We start from the raw sequence: 15275 nt of genomic DNA on the forward strand, positions 1-15275 counted from the left end.
ATGTTTTTGCATTTGACCCTCAGGGCCACCGTAGGTTTAAATAAACCGCACCATTGAAAGTGGGATCGATGCCTTCCTGATTCTTTCCTAATTAGGTCTCCCTCGAAATCCTCTACAACCGTTTTTACCGTTGGCAAAACAAACAATGGCGTGAACTATTGTCCAAAAGCAAAATGTGGCCACCAGCCAGGTGACTGGCTGAGTCAGCCCTGTCTAACAGACTGCACAGCAGTTTTTAAGAGGACAGACTGAGTTATTAGTCATGAATATTATTTGATCCCAAACAGTGCCCAGTTAACATCAATACGTTGAGTGACACACTTTCACTAATGCTGTGATCCAGATGACGTGCTTCCTTTAGTACACTAACTAAAAAAACAAAATCATATTATTATCTTATTGCTTATTGCTGCTGTAGCGGAAAAAAAAAATTCCCCTCGGGGATTAATAAAGTAAATACCTAACCTAACCTAATAAATAGTTCCTTTACATGTTCGGACTCTCACTTGTGTAGATCATGAAGGTAGACAGAGTAGTGTTGTTTCACTCTGCACGCTGCTGTTCTGCACTGACAGGAAATGACCTCATCATGTGAACACATCAGCCTCCAAAATATCTGCAGCTTTAATTATTTTACCCAGAAATCAGTGTGTTTTTGTGTCCTCTGTTTAACACTCAATAAACACACTGATTCTTCTGTCCAGCAGCAGCAGTGGAAAAGAACCACTTTGTGTTCAGGAACAGCTGCAGCTTCCTCAGAAGCTTTAATTTGAAAATACTTTACGCTGGTGGCCCCGCCCCTTCCTGTACGTAGCCAAGATGGCGACCGTTTAGGGTGGAAAGTGTCCAGAGTTTCACACTGGCTTTTTGGACCATTTTGAGGCCATCACTCTAGTACTTGTAGTGTTCTGCATGTTTCTGACTGACAGTGTGAACACACTGATGTACTCAAAGTAGTGAGAGTTAGTACACAAGTACAACATCTGGAACACAAGTACAAGTACACAGCATTAGGGTTTGTGTTGCTTTTATTTTCTTCCATTAAATGTTTTATCACTTTGTCTTTAACTGTATGTCCCATCTTCTTCCCAGAATGCAGCTGCCCACTGGAGTCGGAACTGCGGGCAGTTCTGCAGCAAAGGATCATGGTCCTGGATGGTGGAATGGGAACCATGATCCAGCAGTCGAAGCTTGAAGAGGAAGATTTCAGGGGGGAGGAGTTTAAAGAGCACCCGCTGCCACTGAAGGGCAACAACGACCTTCTCGGCATCACACAGCCGGAAATCATCTACAACATACACAAGGTAGGTCATCCACGCATGGAAAAGTACTTCTTCTCACTCAGCCTGGGTGGAATCAGCCAATCACGTACCTTCACTTTCATGTGTTGTGATTTGACTGTTACTGATGTGCAGCTGTATTTGTGTGTGTGTGTGTGTGTGTGTGTAAGCTGTGTTGTCCTGTGTGTTAAAGGAGTACCTACAGGCCGGGGCTGACATCATAGAGACCAACACATTCAGCAGCACGTCGGTCGCCCAGGCCGACTATGGACTGGAACACATGGTAAGATGTCCCCGTTCGGCCACTGCAGACAGAGTGTTAAAATAGAGCCCTACTATCTGTGGAGGCTGCTCCATAAATACATTGTTTATACAGAAAAATACAGACATCAGACACACAAATAAAATAATACCAAAAAAACACTGACCTTGAAGGCTCAAAGAACAGAGAAAGTAAAAAAAAACAATATTCAGTACGAAGAAGCCAAAATCAGTTACGAAACAAATACTTTTTTTTTTTTTTTTTTAAATCATCCTCCACAGGGTTTACAGTTGCTTTGAATTCAGTCTGTGATACCAAATTCTTTAATTCAGTTGAAGTGTGTGGAGCAACTGTCTGTATATCCACCGGGGACGACAGTGCACACAGTTGGGTCCAAAGGTCTGAGAGCAAATCAAACAATCTGTCGTCTTTTCATGTAAATCTGAAAGTTTGAGGACTTAGAATCCTTTAAAACACAAGAAATTCTGACATGTAAAATGATGAAGAAATATTTCCGTTTCTGCTCTGTTTCTATGGTCAGTAATGAAACTAAAGCAGTCATTGATCTTTTAAACTCCAACATACAAAAAGTCAGATTTCCTTGACTGAAGCAGCGTTCAGATAAAACTCCGCTGGAATAGATTGACCAATCAGAGGCATTGTTCACCTGGTGATAGTGAGAGGTCACTGACAGATACAGAATATGGTAAATACAGATCACAAGACTCCAGTCAACAAAATTCCTTTCAAAAGGGGTCAGGGAGACACACCAGCACTAGTGGATCACTGGAGAAAAGTCCTATTTACTGAAGAATCCAAGTTTAGAGATTTGTGTCAGCAACAGAAGGGTTTATATAAGGAGAGAAACATTAGAAGGAAGGACACCACATCGTATGAAACCCACAGTGACACATGGTGGGACTGTTCATGTCGGTGGGTTGAACACCTGCACCGACTCAACTCCGGTCACTCCACATATTCACACTCCGTTCTTCTGTCCTCGTGTGTGTTGTGCAGGCGTACCGCCTCAACAGGGCGTCAGCTGAGCTGGCGAGGAGAGCCGCCGACGATGTCACCAAACAATCCGGTTAGCTGAACCATCGCAGCTAAATTACGCTATCGGCTAGATAAAATGTGCAACCCATGACTCTTGTGTGTAACATTGACTGCTGTGTGTGTGTGTGTGTGTGTGTGTGTGTGTGTGTGTGTGTGTGTGTGTGTGTGTGTGTGTGTGTGTGTGTGTGTGTGTGTGTGTGTGTGTGTGTGTGTTATCAGGCTGTAAACGCTATGTGGCTGGAGCAGTGGGTCCAACCAATAAAACCCTGTCTGTGTCGCCGTCTGTGGAGAGGCCGGACTTCAGAAACATCAGTAAAACGAGTTACATGTTCTTTTTGTGCTTTTTTTTTTAAAGTCATAAACAAATGTTTACTGTTTGAAGGCCTCTAAATAGAACGAGTTAAGGGTCACCAAGATAAATAGCTGTTGCTCTGGAAAGTTGAGACAAATGGCAGAAGCACCAGCAGGAACGTTTCCTCGTGAAATAACCAGGACAGCTCAGATTGTAAAAATGTCAGAGTAACTGTTCACAGTCATACTGTGGTTTGGGTTGTTATCTGTTACTTCACACTTCCAGGTTATCTTTATATTATGTGATCCTGAGTGCGGTTAAGGAAGCAAAACTGCAGGGTTCATCCTCTGGAGGCCGTGAATATACACAGCAGCTTTCATGTCTGTCTAGTGCTTAGAGGTCAGAGCTGAATGTCCATATTCCAGCTGAGCAAACGCAAAGATAGTTCTTCTAGTCTAATTTATTTATTTATTTAGTCTAAGATATTCTGTATATATATATATATAAGTGATAATACAAGTTGTACATTGCATTAAGATTCTGTGTTGGGTGGTTTACACATAAATAATAATTTACATAACATAAATATTTTTTTATCAGGGTTAGCATGATTCAGACTTCAGAAATAAGATTGCATTCAGTATCTCTCTCTAAAGATTATTATTATTGTTATTATTATCTGAAATTACTACACAGGCAGCTTGTGCAATAAGCCATGTATTCATATGAAGTACCAAGTTCAGAATGAAACGGAATGATGCCATTATGCAAATGAGCCACATAGCAATAAACACATAGCAGAGTATGTAATTAAAGTTATTTGCGTGCGTGTGCGTGTGCGTGTGTGTGTGTGTGTGTGTTTTTTTCCGCAGCATTCGATGAGCTCGTGGAAGCCTACTCGGAGCAGGTCAGAGGTTTATTAGATGGAGGAGCAGACATCCTCCTCGTTGAAACCATCTTCGACACTGCCAACGCCAAGGTATCCCTCGCCTGCTTTAAATAACCATGATAAGCAATGTTCTTTGTCCCGGTTGGCGTTTTCTTTTAACTGATCTACTTTTGTGTTTTATGGGGGAAGTTTATTAAACCATCAGGGAACGTGAAGGTGTGGACACATCTGTTTGCATCTTCCACAAAAAAAAGAAGAACCCATAATTTTTTCGGAAATAACTTAAAACTGACAAATAATAGGCAGGCATCATCATTTCTTCCATATTTACAAAAAAAAAATCTGACTTTTGATATTTGATTCCACAGAATATTAAAATAAAAACAAATGAAAATGGTATTGACAAAAATGATGGGACCCTTAATTACAATTTTGAAAGGCAATCACTGTATACAAGTCATTTCTACAACAAATTTGTTTTTGCTCCTATTTTTCACCAGTGAACGTAAAACGTTTAAGACTTCTTTTATGCATACAGAAGGTTTATTTCTCTCAAATTTTGTTCACAAATTGGTTCAAATTCTTGTCAAGATAATCCATCCACCTGGGAAGTGTGGCACTTCAAGATGCTTATTAAATATCAGGATTGTTGCGCAGACGTCCCTTTGACTGGTCAATAAAAGGCCACTCTAAAATGTGCCGGTGCTTCTTCATTTTTTTAAATCTTGTTTTACTTTTACAATGTAAGGCATGATTTCACATATAGCTATTGATATGCCTTTTGTCTTTGGGAGGGAGGCAAGAAAAAAGCAACAGTGTTGCATTATTATTTTGGTTAAGTGTATTTATCTTTTTTTATGGGTTCCAACAAATCTGCTCAGACTATTTGAGAATATCTTCGTAGAAGAAGCAATAATTTATCTCTTCACTTTCTTTGCCTCACTCTGAAGGTGTACAGGTTCACATGAGAACATTACTTTTAATTTCATGACTTTTCAAGAAGAATGAAGAATTGTTTCAATAAGCTGTAAAGTTACCAACATATCTGTCCATATCTTTATGTGTTCATGTGGCTCTTTAAGTGCAACCAATTAAGGAATTAGGTAATTTATTTTATTGTGCCATCTCCCAGCTGCATGAGGTCTGAGAAGAACGGCCTCCATGTCGAATCCCTGTGAATGATTGATGTGAATCCTTCACTCAGTGACTGAATGTGTCTTCGCTCGTTGTTTTGCAACTGACAGAACTCAACTTAGAAATGAATGGATTGTTTCAGGAAGGGATTCGGTTCAGTTTGATCCCCAAAACGATTTGATCTTTTAAACGAGTCATTCGCAAATGCCACAACTAATGATAATTCATTTTTCTAAATATGTTTAAGCTTTATGATAATTACTGAAAATGTAAAGTGATAGGATCAAACATTTTGTAGCTTCAGTAGTTTAAAGAAACACTTTTCATTATTACACTGTAGATTAACTGATTAATATACTGCATAACTGATGAATTTTAGTGTCCATCATCTGAAGTTATATTGCCTGTAAAATGGCAAATGTAGAATGTTTTTGTACTTTAAACTACAGTACACGCATGATTTTCCTAAACTTATAGATTTTAAGTTCTGTTTCATGTTCATGTTTGATGTCTCTACTTCACCTTTGTGTTTCCAGGCTGCCTTGTTCGCCATCGAGCAGCTGTTTGACACGAGCTATGAAAGGAAACCGATATTTGTAGGTCTATGATACTTCATTTATTGTATTCATCATCTCTGCCATAGTTCCTACTTCATGTATAGAGAGTGGGTGGAGTTGGAGTATTATTGTTTGCACATGAGCTACTCAGTTATTATAAAAAAAAGCCTGCATGGAAGATTTGATTTTAATCTGTGCAACAGTTTCAAATGGTTAAAGACCCCCTCTAATGGAAATCTAGATTTTAACCCTTTCAAATATGTTCATATGGTGTTTTTCATATGACACCAGACTCACAGTATCATCAGTGAAATAAGCAGTCAATGTCATGGCTGAGCATTTCTGCTTTGAAACTGCAGTGTACCAATGACAATTTTCATTATATTATTATATACATTTTTATAATATTTCCACTGCATTAAAACTACAGTTACCTCAATTGGAATTTATCAAGCATCAATAATGCTTTATTTTACAGGTGTTGTAGTTTCTAATCTAATTACAGGGAAACCTTTTCTCGTAATTTTCTAATCAGTTTGTATTTAACTATGGATTTCAACTGATTTCAAAGAAAGCGTTTTGAAAGTTTAAATTATAATTCAAATGGAGAAAGTGTTGCTTCTGTTTCTTCTATCTGGATTGCTTCATTTGAAGGATGATAATAATGTGTTAGTTTGGTAAAAAAAAAAATGGTTTCATAACCTGATGGTAATAAAAAATTTATAATAGATTTAGATAAAAAAAAATGACCCAGACTGACTCACTTTATTTTTTAAGGGTTGTGCGCCCCACTCAACATGCACATCAGTGTCTCCCTCGCTGGCCTCTCTGCAGATTCGTGCTCAGCCCTTAGACTTTACCTTGTGATGACCTCATGAACATAAAACTAGGTGAGGAGTGGTATTATAAATATGAAACCATCATGGATTAAAAACCCATAATATGAAGAGAAAAAAACAATCCTGTTTGCCTATGTCTCTTTTATGGAGATTGTCTGTAGAGAAGATGCTTTTTGGGCTGCACGGAACTTCTTCTAGTTGGAATGAGTCAACACTGCACAAAAGAACTGAAGAGAACAGAAGTTTCACCCTGATGTAGCCGCCAAAGTAAAAAAAACAAAAACAACGAAAGGAGGGTTTTATCACTACAAAACTAATATTGTTGATAATAAATCCACATCAAACTAAAATTCCCTGATTGGTGGAACCTTTTGGCTCTAACAGACGGACTTGAGCCACGTCGTGGTGCTGCAGCACTTTCTTCTGATGATATGTTGTTATATCACAGTGTGTTCAGTCTTACTATGTTCCTGATTACTGATAGATTTCCAGTTCATGTGCCACTAACCCGCACCTCACCGAGCTGTGGTGTGTCACATTGGTTTATGCTACATGTCCCTTTGTAAATAAACAGTAAATAAAATATGCTTGTAAATATAACAGCTAAGTTGGTTTATACAGACTTTTAGTTTACAGTCAGCGTTTGTAGTTGAAACTGACTTTTATTTGTTGATCACCGGATCTGTTTGAAACAAAAAACTGAGAGATTTCCACTGTATCTGGTAACTACAGGTAAGAATGCAATTTGATCAAAATGCAGCATATAATGAATATTTCCAGATTACCAAACAGATCTAAAACATATGGCAGCTCAAAGTCTGGAAAAATACAAATCACAAATCTGTTAGTCTTTCTAGAAAACTGCAATTTCCTACAGTTTCTTACCGTGCAGGACTTTCTTGCTAATATCATGTAATTTACTGTTAAACAGCAGCTATTTATTGGGAATTTATGAGGAAAGTTTTCATGGAAGAAGCTGGAAAATACAAAATTTATAAAAAAAAAAAAAAAAAAAAAAAAGCATCTCGACATGAATGAGCTCTGTGAGTGGAGATTTATTGAAACAGTGATATATCCTTGTGGTCCCTCTCGTGCAGATCTCAGGGACCATCGTTGACCGCAGTGGACGAACGCTGTCTGGTCAGACCGGAGAGTCTTTTGTAATCAGTGTATCCCACACTAAACCACTGTGGTGAGTCACCGTGCATCACACCTAACACACTTATAACGAAGCAGTGATTAATATGACAGTCCGTCTCTGTGTTGCAGTATTGGTCTGAACTGCGCCCTGGGGGCCACAGAGATGAGGCCGTTCATCGAGGCCATCGGAAAGAGCACGTCAGCTTTTATTATCTGTTATCCCAACGCAGGTGATCTACTGTCAGTCTCAGCAACTACATCCAGCCCAGAACTGCAACATTTTAACTACACTAAAAGTCTGTCATGATTTTGATGGTGCAGCACAAATGTTTATGTAATATTGGGCACCATTGCAGTTATGAATTTATATTATCGTCAGAATATTAGAAGTATAATGCTTTCCATTTACTCACCAATACAACACTGACTTCCACATAGGAAGGATTTGTATTTATTTTTGGAGAAGTGCCCCTCTACGTTGCCTGAAATACCCCCTGGTGCTGTGTCTAAGCAGCACAGGGACCTTTGGCCTCACTCATGTTGCATCATCTGTCAGCCCATCCAGGATGACGTAATGATGTCATCGTCTCTGTGTGTTATCTCTCCCTGTCAGGTCTTCCCAACACATTCGGAGGGTATGATGAAACTCCACGAGTCACAGCCTCCAATTTAAAGGTTCTGCTGTATTATTTATTTATTATAAGATATTAAGATTTATATTATCATGATGACCAATGACGGATAAAATCATGTCAAATCTTAGAGAAATGAAAACATACGATAAAAAAAGTTCCAAACTTTGAATCTCTTTGATTGATCAATTTAATGTCTGTGTGTGGAATACAGATCTGGAACAGTTGGTAGGAAGTTTTTTTTTTTTTTAATTTTTTTTATAGTTGCAGCTTGCAGCAGCTTTGCTCAAAGTTGTGATGCATCTTGCCGAGTTATATGTTATTTTACATTGTATTGATAATATTGCAATTATAGCACTTTTTAAACTAGTACCAGTGATGAAAGAGAAAAAAAGTGTTGACTTTCTTTGATTAAATAATACTACATCCTGTATGTCGAAAACACTTTAAGACATTCGGGGTTTTTTTCTTGGAAGAACGTACAAAAATGTCCTTTTGATATATACATTTTTTAGGGTTTAATCAGTACCAGGAGTAGGCCTTTCAAATGTTGATTTTGTAAATTTGTGCAGAACGTGCATGGTCTGCAAACATTGAAATGTTGTTTTTTTTTTACAGTTTTTAGCAGTAATTTTTCTTGGCAAATGAGGCTTGTTTGCTGTGCTCATCTTTTCCCGCCATGAATGGACACTTTGTTTGTTATGATACCCCTCAGGGTCAACGAGAAATGTAGGGGGTGTAAGGATAGCTAGTAAATCTATTAATATAATAAAGCATATTTTTCTGAGATTTTTAGTTGATTCTTTTGAGGTTGTTACTATGTTTGTTTGTGGAAAATTGTGGTGTAATTATGTAATTTTTTTATTTAACCTTTCTGGTTGTAAAAATCTAAAAAGTAATACAAATGAAATGCAAAGTTGAGCTGATCCTGATAACACCAAAGACTCTCTCGTGTTTTGTATCTGCAGGAGTTTGCTATGGACGGACTGGTGAACCTTGTGGGAGGCTGTTGTGGGACCACTCCATCACACATCAGGTCACCGTCATGTTTCTGACTACTAGATGTTGGTTTTAAGTATCCAGTTACACACTTTTGAAAATATTTCCTCCTTCCTCCCCGCACAGAGCCATATCCGAGGCAGTCAGACACTGCCAGCCAAGAGCTCCTGCTGCGGACATTTATCACGACTACTTGCTGCTCTCGGGTATTAAAACCTCTGGTTACTATGACTGTGGGCCATCATAGAAAGAAAAGCATTCATGCTCACATTCACACAAATAACATCGTTCAAATCACCAAATCACTGAACACGCATGTCTTTGGCCTATGTGGCACCAATATGTCACACGAAGGTGTTTAACAATTCGATAAGTAGGGCATCCAGAACTCGGGGTGAGGTTTGCATCATCTGACCAATTACAAACATGGACAAGTGTTCTGGCAGCAGAGCGATATAATTAACAAACAAAGAGCAAATTACAATATCAGACAAATACAAAAAGTTTAACAGACAATCCAGGTGACACATACAGGAAGGACAGCTGCTAAAAGTTAAAAGGCTTAATATCACTGCCCCATCATTAGAGCACAAGTAGATCCGACTATAGGTGAAGTATTTTCCATCAATGTGTTGCTTTTATCTACTCTTCAGAATCAGTATTGGATTTATTACCTTGTAAGTTTTCACAAAAACAGTTTTTGTCCCAGTATTTTGGTGTAGAACAGTAAAAAAAAAACTAGAAAGTGGGAGAAAAATACAACAAAACCAGGAGATGGTACATAAATGAAATTCAACGACAAAGTAAAAAAACAAAACTTACGAGTGCAAGATCAGATTATAGAGTTGATTCTAATGTGCTTCTGATGGAATTAGAGCTGTGGAAATTCATATTATCCAGTTTATAATGTAAAATTATCACTCCAGTTAACCTTCCTGAGTTTGTGCACAACACACCCTACTGAAATTAATTAATTTGACAATTTACCGTCCACCAGCTGGTGCAAGTCTTAAACAAATGTCTAATTATGTTGACATTAAACGTTCTCCTCATTTCCAGGTTTAGAGCCGTTCCGGATCGGCCCATACACAAACTTTGTCAACATTGGTGAGCGCTGCAACGTGGCCGGGTCACGCAAGTTCGCCAAGCTGATCATGGCTGGAAACTACGAGGTATTTATTATTATTATTATTATTATTATTCACTTTCAGGAGCTGCCTTCAGATCATAGATTTAGTGAAGATTTAGTTTTTTATTTGGTATGGGCTTTTGTGTTTGCTGTCCAGGAGGCTCTGAGCATTGCGAAGGCCCAGGTGGAGATGGGAGCTCAGGTCCTGGACATAAACATGGACGAGGGGATGCTGGACGGGCCGGCGGCCATGGCCCGCTTTTGTAACTTCATTGCTTCTGAGCCAGACATTGCACGGGTAGGACAATCAAAGGACATGAACTCTTACAAATACCTTTTTTGGACATCTTCCAATATGAATATGTTGATAGAATTTTTTGCATTTTTGGTCTCTTTCTGTTTCATTTTATTGAACTATTATTGCACAAGCCTAATCATAGTTTAAAAATATGCATATAACTTATTAATAAGAAGAGCTATTTGTTGGTGTTCGGCTTTGCTACTAAATCCATAATGTTCATGTCAACAGATGCTCATCGAAATATCGATGGTTGATTATTAGAAGTTAAGCGCCTCGAGATGAACTAATGCTCTGCTCATGTGTGCTTAAACCACAGCATAAGAAGAGGGAAAGGATGTTATTATAGGAACGCCAGTCAAACCTCAAATGTTTGAAAATTATGTGGAAATGCTGATGGGAATGTGACATTTCTTTTGGTTCAGTTTTTTTTACATATATGAATGGCAATGACTGATGACGATTATGTTCAAATAATTGTGATCAGGCAATTATGTAATCATTGTGGTAGGACTACACATATATGGATATACAGAGATATCTGTTATTCTGTAATTCAACTCAACATGCTGGTTTTTACCCCGGCTAGTAAAGGTCGTATCATTCCATCTAACACTTTGATTCAGACTAAATTCTCTGTAATAGTGGACTGCGATAGAATTTTGTACGCATTGATGAATTGTTAGAAACACTTCCAGCACCATCAGGTGAAAATCTGGGTGATCTGCACGTCTTCAGAAGTATTTAATTGAATTCCCTCAAAAAGGCCTTTGATTCATTAAAAAGTTCATTTTCAGGAGAGAAAGTACGCAGTGAACAGTAATAAGATGTCTCTGTGGTCGCTTTAAGTATCTCTGTGGTCATTAGGAGTCACTTTATTGTTGTTTTGAGTCTGTTAATGATGATTTTGTGTCTTAGTGGTCGTTTGATGTTTTATTTTTTCTGTTTTTTATCGACCAGCCTGACATTGAAAAAAGTTCTCTTTAATTTGATAAGTGCATTACTGTGCATGAAGGCTTTGTTTTGGAAGCTAGATAGTGAATGCATACTTATTGCATGATTTCCAAAATCCTTCAATTTTAATTAAAATTTTAAATCCTTGATTCTCACTTTGACCTTGAGGGTTTAACATCCGTTCAAAGCTCCGTCACCGTCCTGTTTGTGCTTCCATTTTATTTTATTTTATAACTTAACATCATTTTAATAACTAACCTATGAATGAACCTGCTCCGTGAAGACCCCTCCTTCAGCTGTCCCGTCCCCTCCTCAGGTTCCTCTGTGCATCGACTCCTCCAACTTCTCGGTGATTGAAGCCGGGCTGAAATGCTGTCAGGGGAAGTGTATCGTCAACAGCATCAGTCTGAAGGAAGGAGAGCCGGAGTTCCTGCACAGAGCCGCCACTGTAAAGCGCTACGGAGCGGCCGTGGTGGTCATGGCCTTCGATGAGGAGGGACAGGTGAGGAGACAAACACACACACACACACACACACACACACACACACACACACACACACACACACACACACACACACACACACACACACACACACACACACACACACACACACACACACACACACGTGTGCTGACAAGTGTGCCGCCCCCTTCAGGCCACCGATACGGAGCGTAAGGTGGAGATCTGTTCTCGAGCCTACAAGCTGCTGGTCAGCAAAGTGGGATTCGACCCCAACGACATCATCTTCGACCCCAACATCCTCACCATCGGTACGGGCATGGAGGAACACAACGAATACGCTGTCCACTTCATCAGCGCCACCAGGCTTATCAAGGTAACCAAACTGCAGCACACAATAGCAGTAAACCCTCTGGACCACCAGCAGGTTGGAAAGGCATGTTTTCTTTAAAGAAGTCGCCAAAATTACAAAATTTCTCTGAATTACAAAACTGTAAAATTACAAATTAGTTCAAGGATTATTGGAAATTTGATAATCATGTGCTTTAGTCAGAAAAATAATCAAATCTATTCATAAAATAGTGATAGTTCATCAAAATTATGTAAGATATTCCCAAAATGAACCGTTTGCATGATCTGTAAAATAATTCTGTGCACCTCAGAACAACTGGGACGCCTCAGAGAGGTGTGTGGAGGCTGTAAAAGTCAAAATGGTTCAATATGCAAGGCATGCGGTGCCTCCTTTTTTCCAACATTTTTAAAGACATGAATGTTTTATTTATAGATTCCATCAAAGAAATTCAACGTCTGTTTTTTTCTTGTTCATGATATATTATTATATTATTTTAACTGTTAGACTACACAAAATATATTTTTGAGTTCTCCCTACAAGTCATGATTGTGTTTTTTTTCATTGAGGTGCAAGACTTGCTAGTCCAGTGAAAAATGAGCCTGCAAATGTGACGGAAGCAAAATATGTCCAGAAACTGCTTGGTGTTCACGGAGTTCAGACAAATTCAACCAGTCCCCTCAATATTTACAGTTATCGTCACACAACAAAGAAACCTCAATGTCCATGCAAACAAGTTAATGAAGACCTTTCGTTTCCAACAGTCGGGTGTCTCTCACTCACATTTCTGATACTTAAACATGACCTGACAGGTAGATTTAAGAATAGACAACTTGTTCAGACCTCTTGGTTTAGTAAATAATAACAATACCATTCAACTTTTGATATTGTTCTTGTTTCCAATCAGAATTCTTCTGAAGTTAATTTAAAGTCTCCAGTTAGTTTGAGACGCAACCGTCGAGATTCAGATTCTGGTTGGACTACATCGTGTGTGTGTGTTTGTGTTTAGGAGACTTTACCGAGAGCCCGGGTGAGTGGAGGTCTGTCCAACCTGTCCTTCTCCTTCAGAGGGATGGAGGCCATTAGGGAAGCGATGCACGGAGCGTTTCTCTACCACGCTATCAAGGTGAACATTCACTGCTCCATCTGCACAGCGCTCACATCCAGTTAGAGACAGCCGGTGCCGCTGTGTGTGTGTGTGTGTGTGTGTGTGTGTGTGTGTGTGTGTGTGTGTGTGTGTGTGTGTGTGTGTGTGTGTGTGTGTGTGTGTGTGTGTGTGTGTGTGTGTGTGTGTCTGCCTGCCTTTTTTGCCTGATTTGGCTTCACAGCCTTCCTCTTGGGTCAGACAGGGATCATTTTAACGTAAATGGGCAAAACCAGGCTGTAACACAGACTGGATATAAAAGTGTTCGTGGCTTCCAGCTCCAAAAAATGAGGCCTATGCGAAAGTGTCTTTAGCTGCAATACCACCGACTGCCACTAGAGGTCGGCTCCAAAAAGCCTCCGGCTCCTCCCCCAGCTGGTCCAAATATGGTCACTTCCTGCTCCAAACTGCTCCGAATTAGCAAAATGGCGCCGAATTCCAAACTGGAGGCTTCATAATGTTCACAGGCCAACAGGTGACGTCACTGCTGGTTGCCGCTTGAGCTGTAATTAAATAGAAGTCATCGGGGTAGCTGCAGTTTTCTCCATAAAAAGCTTAAATAACTTTTACAATTTGCAATCGATTTCAATGTGTTACATTCATATTGTATTATCTACGTGTCGTTTAACATAAAGTTTTATCTTCAGTTACTTTGAGTCTTGAGTTACACTATTATGTCTACTGACACTAAAGAGAGCGTATGTATCAACGTTCGGCTTCCATGAACTCAATTACTTACATGGTGAAAAAGATCATCATACATGTTGTGAATTACTAATTTGATTTGATTTAAATTCCTCGGCTAACACTTGTGGAGACATCCCGATATCATTTAATGAAGCTTACCTCAAAGTTTTATACAAGTCCCCATCACTTTCTCTTTTTGTGCTCCAGCTCGTTCACTTTATAAAACTGAAAAAATATCAAAATCATGAATTTTCAAGCTCTTATATTTGACCATAACAACAAATCAACTAGTCAGACACTCTCAGTCTGATTTCTATATATGTCCTATATATGTCTATGGTAATCCATCTCTGCTGGGATGTGACCCGGATCCTATCAGAATTTCCTTGATTTAAGGATTAACCCGTGTTGACTGACTTGGTTTGAATTGACAAAAGACAGTTGAACGTCGGTCAGACGACCCTGATTACTGGTTGGAAACAGGAAGTGAAGTGTTTTTATATTCAAGTAGAGAAATGAAGCTCTAAACATATGCTGTGAAACACAAGTCAGCTGACAGAGCTGAAGGTTGAGGACATAAGAAGTTACTGTGAACACGATGCGGTACAAAACACTTTATTCACATCATGTAGACATTTCTCTGCTCTCTCCTACCGAAAGTAGATCCGATCAAAGCTGATGATGTTGGTGCTGATAGAAGAAATGGATGAATTATTACTGTAATAAACCACAGAGATGCTCATTGAAACAGGAAGCGTGTGTGTGATGAAAACACACTGTGTTGTGTTGTGTTGTGTTGTGTTGTGTTGTGTTGTGTTGTGTTGTGTTGTGTTGTGTTGTGTTGTGTTGTCAGGACGGGATGGACATGGGCATCGTGAACGCTGGAAACCTGCCGGTGTACGACGACATCGACAAGGAGCTGCTGTTGCTGTGTGAGAACCTGATCTGGAACAGAGATGCTGAGGCCACGGAGAAACTGCTGGCCTACGCACAGGTACACAACTACACAACAGACACACAGGTACACAACTACACAACAGACATACACCTACACAGGTACACAACTGCACAACAGACACACAACTACACAGGTACACAACTACACAACAGACACACAACTACACAGGTACACAACTACACAACAGACACGCACCTACACGGGTACACAACAGAC

At 39.3% G+C, this 15275-nt stretch overlaps 1 protein-coding gene across 5 annotated transcripts in view; it reads left to right on the forward strand.

Annotated features, from left to right (window-relative positions):
- Nucleotides 1-15275, forward strand: part of mtr (5-methyltetrahydrofolate-homocysteine methyltransferase) — a 36293-nt gene that overhangs the window by 3551 nt on the left and 17467 nt on the right. For 4 of the 5 annotated variants that reach the window (XR_011311326.1, XM_069708766.1, XM_069708770.1 and 1 more), the window contains 17 exons: nt 1093-1304; nt 1474-1563; nt 2560-2629; nt 2818-2910; nt 3763-3869; nt 5450-5509; nt 7407-7501; nt 7579-7679; nt 8063-8124; nt 9050-9117; nt 9207-9286; nt 10140-10252; nt 10367-10507; nt 11778-11963; nt 12118-12297; nt 13280-13396; nt 14955-15095. Coding sequence is in view for 4 of the 5 variants with exons in the window: in XM_069708766.1 (XP_069564867.1) it covers nt 1093-1304; nt 1474-1563; nt 2560-2629; nt 2818-2910; nt 3763-3869; nt 5450-5509; nt 7407-7501; nt 7579-7679; nt 8063-8124; nt 9050-9117; nt 9207-9286; nt 10140-10252; nt 10367-10507; nt 11778-11963; nt 12118-12297; nt 13280-13396; nt 14955-15095 (1916 nt within the window). In the remaining variant the exon portion in view is untranslated. Of the gene's footprint in view, nt 1-894; nt 1016-1092; nt 1305-1473; nt 1564-2559; nt 2630-2817; nt 2911-3762; nt 3870-5449; nt 5510-7406; nt 7502-7578; nt 7680-8062; nt 8125-9049; nt 9118-9206; nt 9287-10139; nt 10253-10366; nt 10508-11777; nt 11964-12117; nt 12298-13279; nt 13397-14954; nt 15096-15275 lie in introns of those variants that run through there. The other variant, XM_069708769.1, reaches the window with a different exon arrangement.

Source organism: Brachyistius frenatus, unplaced genomic scaffold (assembly GCF_029030835.1).
Source record: "Brachyistius frenatus isolate BFR_SWC_R1_liver_20210118 unplaced genomic scaffold, ASM2903083v1 Contig_78, whole genome shotgun sequence".
In the NCBI taxonomy this organism is placed as follows: Eukaryota; Metazoa; Chordata; class Actinopteri; family Embiotocidae; genus Brachyistius; species Brachyistius frenatus.